This window comes from Oncorhynchus tshawytscha, linkage group LG26, assembly GCF_018296145.1.
Source record: "Oncorhynchus tshawytscha isolate Ot180627B linkage group LG26, Otsh_v2.0, whole genome shotgun sequence".
Taxonomy (NCBI): domain Eukaryota; kingdom Metazoa; phylum Chordata; class Actinopteri; order Salmoniformes; family Salmonidae; genus Oncorhynchus; species Oncorhynchus tshawytscha.
The window spans coordinates 37,598,971-37,613,341 of NC_056454.1; the positions used below are offsets into that span (position 1 = coordinate 37,598,971).

The window sequence follows — 14,371 nt, forward strand, 5'->3', positions numbered from 1 at the left end:
GGAGGAGCTATTAGGATTCAAATCAATGCATGGCACAACCACAGGAAAGGAAATCTTTGAGGAGGTTTCCAAATGTGTAACTGAAATAAAGCTGCCGTGGGATAAACTCGTTGGATTAACGACAGATGGTGCGCCAGCGATGTGCGGTAAAAAGAGTGGACTGGTGGGCATGGTTCGGGAGAAGATGCGGGAAGAGAACTGTGCAGGTGAGCTAACTGTTTACCACTGCATCATACATCAGGAAGCACTGTGTGCCAAAGCCCTAAAGATGGAACATGTTATGACCACAGTAACACAGGTAGTTAACTTTATAAGAGCCAAAGGTCTAAATCACCGCCAGTTTAAATATTTTCTGGAGGAGTGTGGTTCGGAATACGCAGACGTGCCGTATCACACAGAGGTGAGATGGCTAAGCAGAGGAAAAGTACTGAACAGATGTTTCGAGCTGCGTGAGGAAATATGTCAATTCCTAGAAACCAAAGGGAAGGATACAGCAGAGCTCCGGGAGCAAAAGTTCCTGTGTGAGCTGGCCTTTCTCTGTGACATCTCGAGCCATCTCGATGCGCTGAACCTGCAGCTTCAGGGGCGGGGGCGCATCATCACAGACATGTACGCTGCAGTGAGGGCCTTCAAAACTAAACTGTGCCTGTGGGAGAATCAGATGCTGCAAGGAAACCCTTGCCATTTTCCCTGCTGCCAATCCATAAAAGCGCAGATCTCTACCGCCGTGTTCCCATGCGCACAGTTTGCTGAAAAACTCAGTGTTCTCGCCGCTGAGTTTAGCCGGTGATTTGCCGACTTCGATGCCCAGAAATGCAAGTTTGAACTGCTTAGTAATCCCTTCGCAGTTGATGTGGAAAATGCACCAACCAACATCCAAATGGAGCTGATTGAACTCCAGTGCAACGACACGCTGAAGTCAAAGTATGATGCTGTGGGCGCCGCACAGTTTCCACGGTTCATCCCTGACACAATGCCTCAGCTCCGCACCCAAGCTGCTCAGATGCTCTCCATGTTCGGCAGCACTTATCTATGCGAGCAACTTTTCTCCTTGATGAAGATGACCAAAACAACTCACAGGAGACGTCTGACTGATGAACATCTTCGCTCGATACTGAGGATTTCTTCAGCTCAGAGCTTGAGCCCAGACATTTATGAACTAGCATCCAAGAAGAGATGCCAGGTATCTGGCTTGGGCACATCAGATTAGACCAGTGTGCAATAATTAACATTTCCTTTATGCACTTTTTCTTGCTACAAGGCATGGGCTTGAATGGTTGATTGATTTATTATCATTTTATTTGTAAAATTATTAGCCAGTGGAAAAAGTTTATTTTGGTATTTAAATCAGAAGGCTGCAAATAGAAAAGAGGCAAACAATTTTTATTTACATTTTATTTATTTAATAAATGAATGCCATTGATGTGTTTTTTCATTTGAAATTCGATTTTGCATGTCTCCACTATTAAATTATATATTGTATGGTAATAAGCGATGCTTGTTCCATATTCAATGTTAAAGCAAAACTTGTTTGGGTCCATATTAAAAGGTTAATTTGTTCAATGTTGGCCCGTGACTTTGTTCAGGTTTTACATTTTGGCCCACTGGGTATTTGAGTTTGACACCCCTGTCCTATACGCTAGATTTAGTTATTTGGAGACTTTACGATACAAACCTTAGAGTGATACAAACCTTAGAATATCTTAGAAATCAAAACATACAGTAAGTTTGGACACAACTACTCATTGAAGGGTTTTTCTTATTTTTTAAAACTATTTTCTACATTGTAGAATAATAGGGAAGACATCAACTCTGAAATAACATATGGAATCATGTAGTAACCAAAAAAGTGTTACACAAATCAATATATATTTGAGATTCTTCAAAGTAGCCACCCTTTGCCTTGATGACAGCTTTGCACACTCTTGGCATTCTCTAAATACATAAATAAATAAAAACCCTGGAATGAGTAGGTGGGTCCAAACTTTTGACTGGTGCTGTATATGGGCTGCACTAGGGGCTATTGATTCGAGAAAGTCACACAAAAAACTTGCACTCCTTTCCTCAGACTACACACGCTGTTTTCTCATCAAACCATAATATTTTCACCCATCAGACTATTCTCAATTTAATTTGTCATTACTAATAATTATCGACTGGGCAGAAATAGGGGCAGGAACAAGTCATCCGTATGCACTGGAATAGCGAATAGAGGCCATTTCCACACAGTTTGTTTTTCAATCATGCCGGGTAGGATACTCGTGTTTTATAGCGGAGCTTGTGCTTAATATGAGCAGCTGAGAAATAAATATAGTAGCAGCTGGGATCCTCTTTTTAGTGACAACCATCAAAACTCTACTTTCACACAGAATTGCATAAAGAAATGTCTGGGCTTATAAGGATACGTATTTCACTCCATGCATCAACACTGTCTTAGGAGCACGCAGCCTCTCGCTGCGCGACAGGTGATATTCCGCCCACCCAACCTCTGTATGCCATGGGCTCTCCAACATTGTTCCTGCAGCTACCCACTGCTTCATTTGGGAAACCAAGTGGAATCTGTTCTGGAATGTCAATCTTAACATGTTTTCACAACAAAACCTATTTAATGAAACTGTTGACAGACCCTCTCTCTGCGCGCTGGAGAAAGGAATGAAGGAGAGAGAGGAGGAGCTGGCAATGCATTGTGGTGAGATATTCTGTAGCTAAAGGTAATGTCAGCCTATTCAATAAATATATCAAAATCCCTGTTACTAGGCTATTCAAAATCAAATACAGTGAGCCTCCCTGTTACTAGGCACTGCATCACAGTGCTAGAGGTGTCACTAAAGACCCGGGTTCGATCCCAGGCTGTGTCGCAGCCGGCCAGTTATTTTTTGTCATATTTATTTTGCGTAATATGCTATGTATTGTATAACAGCACAATCATTATTTTAATTCCATTATTTTTTTCGGGCTTGGGCCTATGTGCCTTTTTCTACTCAATATGCCTATGTGCCTTTTTCTACTCAATTGGTCAGGAGCTGGGACTCTACAAGGTGTGGAAAGAGTTCCACGGGGATGCTGGCCCAAGTTGACTCCAATGCTTCCCACAGTTGTGTCAATAAACTCTAATATGCATATGTGGTTTTGAAAGAATCATCACCTTAGAAAGCACTGTCCATTTAGTGTAATGTTTGAAACAACACCCAAATGACCATGTTTTCTACTCAGTTTCAACCTGTTTTCTTTCTTCAAATTGATAGATGACAGTGAGGTGAGTTTTAAAAGCATGATACTGTTTTGATGAGATTTTCGATTGCATTGATGTCAGAGTGGTTAGAGGGATAATGGAGCCCTGGCTACGAGGCCATTAGGACCTGATGGAGGGACAATAGAGCCCTGAGTACCAGGCCATTAGGACCTGATGGAGGGACAATAGAGCCCTGAGTAACAGGCCATTAGGACCTGATGGAGGGACAATAGAGCCCTGAGTAACAGGCCATTAGGACCTGATGGAGGGACAATAGAGCCCTGAGTACCAGGCCATTAGGACCTGATGGAGGGACAATAGAGCCCTGAGTAACAGGCCATTAGGACCTGATGGAGGGACAATAGAGCCCTGAGTACCAGGCCATTAGGACCTGATGGAGGGACAATAGAGCCCTGAGTAACAGGCCATTAGCAACCAGACTGTCATTATTTATTTTTTATCTTACCTTTATTTTACTAGGGAAGTCAGTTAAGAACAAATTCTTATTTTCAATGACGGCCTAGGAACAGTGGGTTAACTGCCTGTTCAGGGGCAGAACAACAGATTTGTACCTTGTCAGCTCGGGGATTTGAACTTGCAACCTTCCCATGCTCTAACCACTAGGCTACCTGCCGCATTAGCGAGTTGGGTTCTACCAACACATATCCAGAATGCATAAAAGGAGATTACCTCAACAGTCATGGAATTTTACTGTGGTCGTGACTCATGACAGCCAGTGTGGCAGTAATACGTCCACCACAACGTGCATAGGGTGAGGTGTCAGAGCTAAATAGCCATCTGTGCCTGGCCTTGACGCACCCCCCCAGTCCCCCGTGTCCCCCAGTCCCCCGTGTCCCCCAGTCCCCGTCCCCCAGTCCCCCGTGTCCCCCAGTCCCCGTGTCCCCCCAGTCCCCGTGTCCCCCGTGTCCCCCAGTCCCCGTGTCCCCCAGTCCCCAGTGTCCCTGCTTTGTGTGCCAGCATGTGGGTGTCTGCAGCTGTTTATGTTATTCCACTCCCTCCCGCTGGTGAGGATATTTATCAGCTTTTAGACCCTCACTTCTGAAATCGACAGAGACACAGACAGAAGGAGAAGAGAACACCTGCCTAATATTGAGTTGCAACCCCTCACCCCTTTTGCCCTCAGAACGACCTCAATTCGTCAGGAGCTGGGACTCTACAAGAGGTTGAGAGAGTTCCACAGGGATGCTGGCCCATGTTGACTTCAATGCTTCCCATAGTTGTGTCAAATTGGCTGGATGCCCTTTGGGTGGTGGACCAATCTTGATACACACAGGAAACTGTTGAGTGTGAAAAACCCAGCAGTTCTTGACACAAACTGGTGCGCCTGGCACCTACTACCATACCCGCTCAAAATCTTTTGTCTTGCCCATTCACCCTCTGGCACACATACACAATCCATGTCTCAAGGCTTAAGCATTCTTCATTATCCTGTCTCCTCCCCTTCATCTACACTGATTTGAAGTAGATTTAACAAGTGACATCAATAAGGGATCATAGACTGACCAGGTAAATTCAGGTGAAAGCTATGTCATGGAAAGAGCAGGTGTTCCTAATGTTTTGTACAGTCCGTGTAGAGCCAGAGGAAGAAGTGAAAACATCATTTAAATGGTCCTTTTTAACTGAGCACTGAGGTACTGGAGCTATGATAGCTTGTGAGGAATTGCATCGTCGTCTCTCTCCCCAGAGGCTCTTTCATTATTACTGTTCAGAAAGGGAAATGATGTCCACTCCTATTCCCCTTTGATTTGCTGTTCAAGCAACTCCAAATAGTTTTGCTTTCTCTCTTACTTTCCACACACTGCAGCCCTGCTACTCCTCACTGATGATGTCACTGGGACCATTGGCTGCTCTTGAGCCGGTTAGCCACTTCTTTACCACCAAATACCTGACTGGATTACGAGAGATTTGGTTGGTTGGTGGGCATACATAGAAACATTAGCAGTCATTCAGACTCCACACCAATTCACACATCTCTCCTCCCAACATCTCTCCTCCCTCTCTGTTCTCTGTCTTCATCTAAATGGATGAGTCTGGGTCAGGCAGGCTGTGGAGACAGAACTGTCAGATAAACACAACTCCCATAACTTCCCACACAACCAGGCAACAGGTTACTGATCTAACCTGATTAATGATTGTGCTACTTCAGGATGAAACATCTTCCACCTCATCACTTCTCTTAACTCTCTCTCTGTCCACTGAGCTCTGGACTCACAGATGTTCTCTCTCTCTGTCCACTGAGCTCTGGACTCACAGATGTTCTCTCTCTCTGTCCACTGAGCTCTGGACTCACAGATGTTCTCTCTCTCTGTCCACTGAGCTCTGGACTCACAGATGTCTCTCTCTCTCTCTCTCTCTCTCTCTCTCTCTCTCTCTCTCTCTCTCTCTCTCTCTCTCTCTCTGTCCACTGAGCTCTGGACCCACAGATGTTCTCTCTCTCTCTCTCTCTCTCTCTCTCTGTCCACTGAGCTCTGGACCCACAGATGTTCTCTCTCTCTCTCTCTGTCCACTGAGCTCTGGACCCACAGATGTTCTCTCTCTCTGTCCACTGAGCTCTGGACCCACAGATGTTCTCTCTCTCTCTGTCCACTGAGCTCTGGACTCACAGATGTTCTCTCTCTCTCTGTCCACTGAGCTCTGGGCCCACAGATGTTCTCTCTCTCTGTCCACTGAGCTCTGGACTCACAGATGTCTCTCTCTCTCTCTCTCTCTCTCTCTCTCTCTCTCTCTCTCTCTCTCTGTCCACTGAGCTCTGGACTCACAGATGTTCTCTCTCTCTCTGTCCACTGAGCTCTGGGCCCACAGATGTTCTCTCTCTCTGTCCACTGAGCTCTGGACTCACAGATGTTCTCTCTCTCTCTCTCTGTCCACTGAGCTCTGGACTCACAGATGTTCTCTCTCTCTCTCTCTCTCTCTCTCTGTCCACTGAGCTCTGGACTCACAGATGTGCTCTCTCTCTCTCTCTCTCTCTGTCCACTGAGCTCTGGACCCACAGATGTTCTCTCTCTCTCTCTCTCTCTGTCCACTGAGCTCTGGACCCACAGATGTTCTCTCTCTCTGTCCACTGAGCTCTGGACCCACAGATGTTCTCTCTCTCTCTCTGTCCACTGAGCTCTGGACTCACAGATGTTCTCTCTCTCTGTCCACTGAGCTCTGGGCCCACAGATGTTCTCTCTCTCTGTCCACTGAGCTCTGGACTCACAGATGTTCTCTCTCTCTCTCTCTCTCTCTCTCTCTCTCTCTCTCTGTCCACTGAGCTCTGGACTCACAGATTCTCTCTCTCTCTCTCTCACTCTGTCCACTGAGCTCTGGACTCACAGATGTTCTCTCTCTCTCCCTCTCTCTCTCTGTCCACTGAGCTCTGGACTCACAGATGTTCTCTCTCTCTCCCTCTCTCTCTGTCCACTGAGCTCTGGACTCACAGATGTTTTCTCTCTCTCTCTCTCTCTCTCTGTCCACTGAGCTCTGGACTCACATGTTCTCTCTGTCCACTGAGCTCTGGACTCACAGATGTTCTCTCTCTCTCCCTCTCTCTCTCTGTCCACTGAGCTCTGGACTCACAGATGTTCTCTCTCTCTCTCTCTCTGTCCACTGAGCTCTGGACTCACAGATGTTCTCTCTCTCTCTCTCTGTCCACTGAGCTCTGGACTCACAGATGTTCTCTCTCTCTCTCTCTCTCTCTCTCTCTCTCTCTGTCCACTGAGCTCTGGACTCACAGATGTTCTCTCTCTCTCTGTCCACTGAGCTCTGGGCCCACAGATGTTCTCTCTCTCTGTCCACTGAGCTCTGGACTCACAGATGTTCTCTCTCTCTCTCTCTGTCCACTGAGCTCTGGACTCACAGATGTTTCTCTCTCTCTCTCTCTCTCTCTCTCTCTGTCCACTGAGCTCTGGACTCACAGATGTGCTCTCTCTCTCTCTCTCTCTCTGTCCACTGAGCTCTGGACCCACAGATGTTCTCTCTCTCTCTCTCTCTCTGTCCACTGAGCTCTGGACCCACAGATGTTCTCTCTCTCTGTCCACTGAGCTCTGGACCCACAGATGTTCTCTCTCTCTCTCTGTCCACTGAGCTCTGGACTCACAGATGTTCTCTCTCTCTCTGTCCACTGAGCTCTGGGCCCACAGATGTTCTCTCTCTCTGTCCACTGAGCTCTGGACTCACAGATGTTCTCTCTCTCTCTCTCTCTCTCTCTCTCTCTCTCTCTCTCTCTCTGTCCACTGAGCTCTGGACTCACAGATTCTCTCTCTCTCTCTCTCACTCTGTCCACTGAGCTCTGGACTCACAGATGTTCTCTCTCTCTCCCTCTCTCTCTCTGTCCACTGAGCTCTGGACTCACAGATGTTCTCTCTCTCTCCCTCTCTCTCTGTCCACTGAGCTCTGGACTCACAGATGTTTTCTCTCTCTCTCTCTCTCTCTCTGTCCACTGAGCTCTGGACTCACATGTTCTCTCTGTCCACTGAGCTCTGGACTCACAGATGTTCTCTCTCTCTCCCTCTCTCTCTCTGTCCACTGAGCTCTGGACTCACAGATGTTCTCTCTCTCTCTCTCTCTGTCCACTGAGCTCTGGACTCACAGATGTTCTCTCTCTCTCTCTCTGTCCACTGAGCTCTGGACTCACAGATGTGCTCTCTCTCTCTCTCTCTCTCTCTCTCTCTCTCTCTCTGTCCACTGAGCTCTGGACCCACAGATGTTCTCTCTCTCTCTCTCTGTCCACTGAGCTCTGGACCCACAGATGTTCTCTCTCTCTGTCCACTTAGCTCTGGACCCACAGATGTTCTCTCTCTCTCTCTGTCCACTGAGCTCTGGACTCACAGATGTTCTCTCTCTCTCTGTCCACTGAGCTCTGGGCCCACAGATGTTCTCTCTCTCTGTCCACTGAGCTCTGGACTCACAGATGTTCTCTCTCTCTCTCTCTCTCTCTCTCTCTCTCTCTCTCTCTCTCTCTCTCTCTCTCTCTCTCTCTCTGTCCACTGAGCTCTGGACTCACAGATCTCTCTCTCTCTCTCTCTCTCTCTCTCTCACTCTGTCCACTGAGCTCTGGACTCACAGATGTTCTCTCTCTCTCCCTCTCTCTCTCTGTCCACTGAGCTCTGGACTCACAGATGTTCTCTCTCTCTCCCTCTCTCTCTGTCCACTGAGCTCTGGGCCCACAGATGTTCTCTCTCTCTGTCCACTGAGCTCTGGACTCACAGATGTTCTCTCTCTCTCTCTCTCTCTCTCTCTCTCTCTCTCTCTCTCTCTCTCTCTGTCCACTGAGCTCTGGACTCACAGATTCTCTCTCTCTCTCTCTCTCACTCTGTCCACTGAGCTCTGGACTCACAGATGTTCTCTCTCTCTCCCTCTCTCTCTCTGTCCACTGAGCTCTGGACTCACAGATGTTCTCTCTCTCTCCCTCTCTCTCTGTCCACTGAGCTCTGGACTCACAGATGTTTTCTCTCTCTCTCTGTCCACTGAGCTCTGGACTCACATGTTCTCTCTGTCCACTGAGCTCTGGACTCACAGATGTTCTCTCTCTCTCCCTCTCTCTCTCTGTCCACTGAGCTCTGGACTCACAGATGTTCTCTCTCTCTCCCTCTCTCTCTCTGTCCACTGAGCTCTGGACTCACAGATGTTTTCTCTCTCTCTCTCTCTGTCCACTGAGCTCTGGACTCACATGTTCTCTCTGTCCACTGAGCTCTGGACTCACAGATTTTCTTTCTCTCTGTCCACTGAGCTCTGGACTCACAGATGTTCTCTCTCTCTCTCTGTCCACTGAGCTCTGGACTCACAGATGTTCTCTCTCTCTCTCTCTCTCTCTCTCTCTCTGTCCACTGAGCTCTGGACTCACAGATGTGCTCTCTCTCTCTCTCTCTCTGTCCACTGAGCTCTGGACTCACAGATGTTCTCTCTCTCTCTCTCTCTCTCTCTCTCTCTCTCTCTCTGTCCACTGAGCTCTGGACTCACAGATTCTCTCTCTCTCTCTCTCTCTCTCTCTCTCTCTGTCCACTGAGCTCTGGACTCACAGATGTTCTCTCTCTCTCCTTCTCTCTCTCTGTCCACTGAGCTCTGGACTCACAGATGTTCTCTCTCTCTCCCTCTCTCTCTCTGTCCACTGAGCTCTGGACTCACAGATGTTTTCTTTCTCTCTCTCTCTCTCTCTCTCTCTCTCTCTGTCCACTGAGCTCTGGACTCACAGATGTTCTCTCTCTCTCTCTCTCTCTCTCTCTCCGTCCACTGAGCTCTGGACTCACAGATGTGCTCTCTCTCTCTCTCTCTCTCTCTCTCTCTGTCCACTGAGCTCTGGACTCACAGATGTTTTCTCTGTATTATTGGACCGGCCTTCTGAAATTAATGCTCTGCAGAGGGGTTTTAAGATGTATGCTCTGCTTAGTCGCGGTGGCAGGTAACCTAGTGGTTAGAGCGTTGGGCCAGTACCCGAAAGGTTGCTGGATCGAATCCCCGAGCTGACAAGGTAAAAACCTGTCATTTTGCTCCTGAACTATGCAGTTAACCCACTGTTCCCCAGTAGGCTGTCATTGAAAATAAGAATTAGTTCTTAACTGACTTGCGTAGTTAAATAAGCTCAAGTTTGATAAAAAATAAACATTTAGTCCCCAGGGGTCAGTGTGTTTTGATCTCATTTCTCTATATTTAGTACTACTGGTTCCTACTGGTCCTTTATCAGGGCTCGGATAGCTGCTGGAGACCTTTCATCTTCTCCCTTATCAGGCCGTGTGGTTCCCCTCTTAGTGATGGGGATGCTGGGCACCCCAATCACTATCTTTCTGTCTGTCTGTCTCTCTTTCTCTCACCCACACCTCTACATCATGTTAGAGGGCATGCCTAGTATTGTGCAGCTAGCTATATCTGAGCAGGAGACCTATCGATGGTTTTCCTGGGGCAGCAACAGGAAGTAATGTGTGAGTCAAGATGTATGCTCTCTCCACCTGGCCTTCCATAACCTCTTCATTACAGGTCTGCTGAGCTCTACGCTCGGGCCACCTGAGTTTGAACAGGAAAACGGGGAAAAATAAACTCTTTGAGGTTCAAGTTTAGGTCAATGCTGCAGAGGAAAATGTGCTATTACTTACATAACTTACATTATTTAGATGCATGAAACAAAGTTCAGCTAATTCATTCACACTCTAGGTTATATTGTGTGATTAGGGCTTGTTTTGAGGTAATGGACATAAATAACCTCATCACGTTATACTATTGTATATCATCGGTTTCTGGCATCGGTTTATACACAGTAACGAAGTCAATACTTGAACTAAGTGATTGGTTATTTTTAACATCTGTTATAAAGAACAGTAGTGTACCGATGATGACTTGCCTGCAGTGTGTAGAGATACAGATGAGTGACCTTCAACAAAGATTTACCAACAAATAATGTTCCTTTTCCCCCTCTTCTCTTCTCCCCGTCTCCTCAGATTTGTCGTGGCTGAACTGGTGTCTGACGGGCTCCTGTGCCTTCAGCCTGGTCCTCATCCTCTTCTTCAGGGAATCCTACGACCGCCTCTACCTCGACGTCTTCGTCTCAGTCTGACAGACAACACACAAACAAACTGACCCAAGAGGAAAACAAAGACTGGAACAGTGTTAAACACATTGCACAAAGAAGAGGAGAAAAATAAGCGATATAGGAAGTCCAACCTAGCCCCCTTTTTGACCTTATATTAATTATAACTAACTGTAGTTGTAAATGTGTTATATGACGGTGGTCGTTGAGGCATTGTGATTTCCATGTAGCCAATGAGAAGAGCTGAAGAGCCGAGGGCCTCAGACAGTTAGTCATTAATGTTAACTGTAAGGGACTGTTTGTCCTGCTGGCCTGGTCCTCAGATGCAGCATCGTCTTTTTCGTAGTGTAAAGTTCAAATTACAGTTGAACCGTTGTTTTTTTACCCGATCATGGCATGATGAGGGACTGTTGTTGTTTACAGAAGTAATGTCTAAAGAGGCACTCTGTGGCAGGTGACCTGTGACCTGGCTGTTCTCTGGTTTTAATCAGGAAGGAGAGGCATGATTGGCTGAGGAGCTCTAGCAGCCAATCAACAGGCCCAACCGTGCCCGTCTATTCTAACAAGGGACCGCATAGCGTTTTAGTGTCACTCATAACTGCTGGTTATGAATGGCAGGGGGGAAACTGTCAAACTGAGCTGTTCTGCAAATGACCTGTGTACCTGTTGTTTAATAGTGACATATGAGCTCCCTTTTTTAAACCCCCCCCCCCTCTCTCAAGGAATATTATGCAAGACTGATAATGACAAACCGTTCCTCCCCTCCTGCATTTATATATTTTTAAAATCTCCCTATTGAATTGATTGGTCCCTGCCAGTGTCATGGGCCGTGATTGAATGAGCCCCATTGAGTGTCTCTCTCAGCATGCAAAGTCAGAACTCTCTCTGTGTATTTCGAGGCTCTGCTGTGCAGGTCTCATGGTGTAATGAGACGATCCGTTTTCAGCAGTTGATAATGAGGAATTAGGAAGTAGCAGTTTCCCCATTGTGACCTTTCAGCTTTGTTAAAGAAACTGACTACAGGAGTCAGCCATTTTGTTTCCGAGTTGGTTATTATGTAGACATTTTAGAAGTTGTTCTCAAATGTTATTTTCTTAGTTTTTAGTTTGTTTTAATATGTGGGAGATTTTTTCCAATTTCAACTTGGCAATGCATTATTATTTTTCTATATTCCTCAGTAGACATGTCTGTTATTATTCCAGATATTTATGTATTGAGGGATCAGAACACTAACACAGTTGATAACAGTAACAGACAAATACAGAGACTCTATAATGAAATATGGGAATATTGCTTTCTGTTGCCCAGCTGAGACGTGGCTGATTCTGTATGGAAATGTGGTAATGGAGCCACATAACATAACCAGGAAGCTGGTCTACATGTAATGCACAACGTTCACCAGCAGGGAGCGCTGTGCTGGGGACACTGACAAAATAGGGAGTGGTTCTGTTAGCAGCTCTTTCCCTGGCATGCATGGAGTTGGTGGTGATGCTTCCCACCAAATACAAAACAGACGCGTAAACAGCTCAGAAAAGTGACATCCACAGAAAAGACAGGAACAACAAGGAACAAACTCGGCACAGAGTTTAGAGTGACAGGTCTAGCACACCCCCTGACCTTGTCACCTAATCACTCATCCGCAAGGTGCGACTGGGAACTGACAACCTCTGTACAAGGGGTTCCCAGTCACTCAGCTGTATGGCAGAGAAACTGTCTGTGGAAAAAGTTTTCTTTGGGGTATAATGTATGTCCTAAAAAGCTTGCCTTTCATTTACTCCTTGTTTTACATTTTTTACACTCTGTCTAGAGAAGTGTCATTGTTATCGTTACCATAGTAATAGAAGACTTTGTTTTTATCTCTGCTCTTTACCTTCATTCAATACCTTGTGACATGTTGCCTTAATTACCTGTGATCTGTGCATCCTGTCCCCACCCACACTGTGTCGAAGATGTAGTCTGTATGTGTACAGTAGTGAAACACACGTTTCCATTACACTGCTAATCATGACTTCCTAGGTTGGGGGTATAGATGTTCTTATCCTTGTTCTGTGAAACCAAAAACTAATGTATGTGAGATTTTAAGCACCTTATTAAAAATACATTTTGAAAATATATATCCACTCTTCTCCTCCCCTTAATTTTCAGTTTCACAATTAACTGTAGTAATATTTCTCAATACTGTAGTTATGGAGGAACATACATGCTATGTTATTCTGGTTGTTCTGGCAGGGCTGTAGGAAATGTTAGTTCCCATTTCCAGTTAATGAAACAAATCAACATTTCCTCAGTGTTGTAAAGTCCATAAAGACCCCTCTACCCCCTAGAACAGTGTTTCCCATGTCCAGTACCTCAGTAAATGTTTTTGTTGTGGCCCGGACAAGCACAAGTCTCATGGTTTGGATAAGCATTTGTTTGGGTGTGCCTTAGCCTGGATCAGAACATGGCATGCACAACGTTCATGACCCAGAGGATCAACTGGAATGTAATAGTACTCCAGCATTCGTCCTCACACTATCCTCTATGGCAGCGTTTCCCAAACCTGGTCCTTAGCCCCCCCTAGGTGCACATCTTTTGTTTTTTTGCCCTAGCATTACACAGCTGATTCAAATCATCAAAGCTTGATGATGATTTGGTTATTTGAATCAGCTGTATAGTGCTAGGACACCGGTGGGGGAAACCCTGCTCTATGTCAGTCATACGCACAAGTATTTAGCTTTTAGGGTAGTTGGATTGCAGTTCATTGCAGCAGTGCAGAGAGCAAGAATAGTCTTGTACTGTAGTGTTAGCTTAGAGGCAGTGCACTTACATTTAAAGACAATGTTCCCCGCTTTAGCGGAGACCTCATTCACGGTAAACGCTACATATGTCGGCTCAATCGGAAATGACCTTTACATTTCTGTTGCAGAATCTGTAACTCTTCATCTTGACAGATTGAATAGAGCACTAACTCTTCTTACTTCTAAGTGGAAAGTTGATAAAAATAGAGCCACCGTGTTTTCTTGTCAGAGAGAGATAGGCAATGATACATACACTTTCAATTGTTCAGGATAACAAAACAACAATTGGCCTGTTTAACTGCTTTCAAAAGCAGTCAACAATTTCTTCCACTTGTTATGAATCCAGCCTTCGCCACCACAGATAGACTTGTCTTTGACACGCACATTTGTCTTTGTCATTGACGGCAGGTCTCTTGGGAGCAGAGCAGCCTGTTGGAAACAATAGTTTTCATTTTCTGACAAGCAATTTGGTGATTTTCTGTTTGGCTTTGTTCTCTCTGTCTGTCTTTTGTTTCCGCCGTTGTTGTTCCGCTGTCTGTCGTAGACTATGAGACTGAACGGATGCTGGTAGAAAATAGGCCTCCCTGTCTCTCCAGGTGACATTTTTATCTTTTCCATTCCAACTGCCACTCTTCACATCTCCATGCTGGGTTCCATTTAAATTGGTTGTTTTTTCTCAGGTTTTATGAAGAAGACGGCTTTGCTTCCCTCCATTCTTGGCAGGCAGGCAATTCTCCTGTGCTTCAGTCTTCTTGGGACTTCCTTTGCTATGTGTCCTAACTGAAAACCCTGGATTATGAAAAATTGTCTGCACTTTCAAATGTCTCCTTTTTAAAATGGTCT

General features: G+C 45.9%; 1 protein-coding gene across 1 annotated transcript in view; it reads left to right on the plus strand.

Annotated features, from left to right (window-relative positions):
• Positions 1–12,865, plus strand: part of LOC112225590 (solute carrier family 49 member 4) — a 95,126-nt gene extending 82,261 nt beyond the window's left edge. The window contains exon 9 of the mRNA XM_024389678.2: positions 10,663–12,865. Coding sequence (XP_024245446.1) covers positions 10,663–10,778 — 116 coding nt within the window. The 3' untranslated portion in view covers positions 10,779–12,865. The remainder of the gene's footprint in view (positions 1–10,662) is intronic.
• The last annotated feature ends 1,506 nt before the right edge of the window (positions 12,866–14,371 follow it).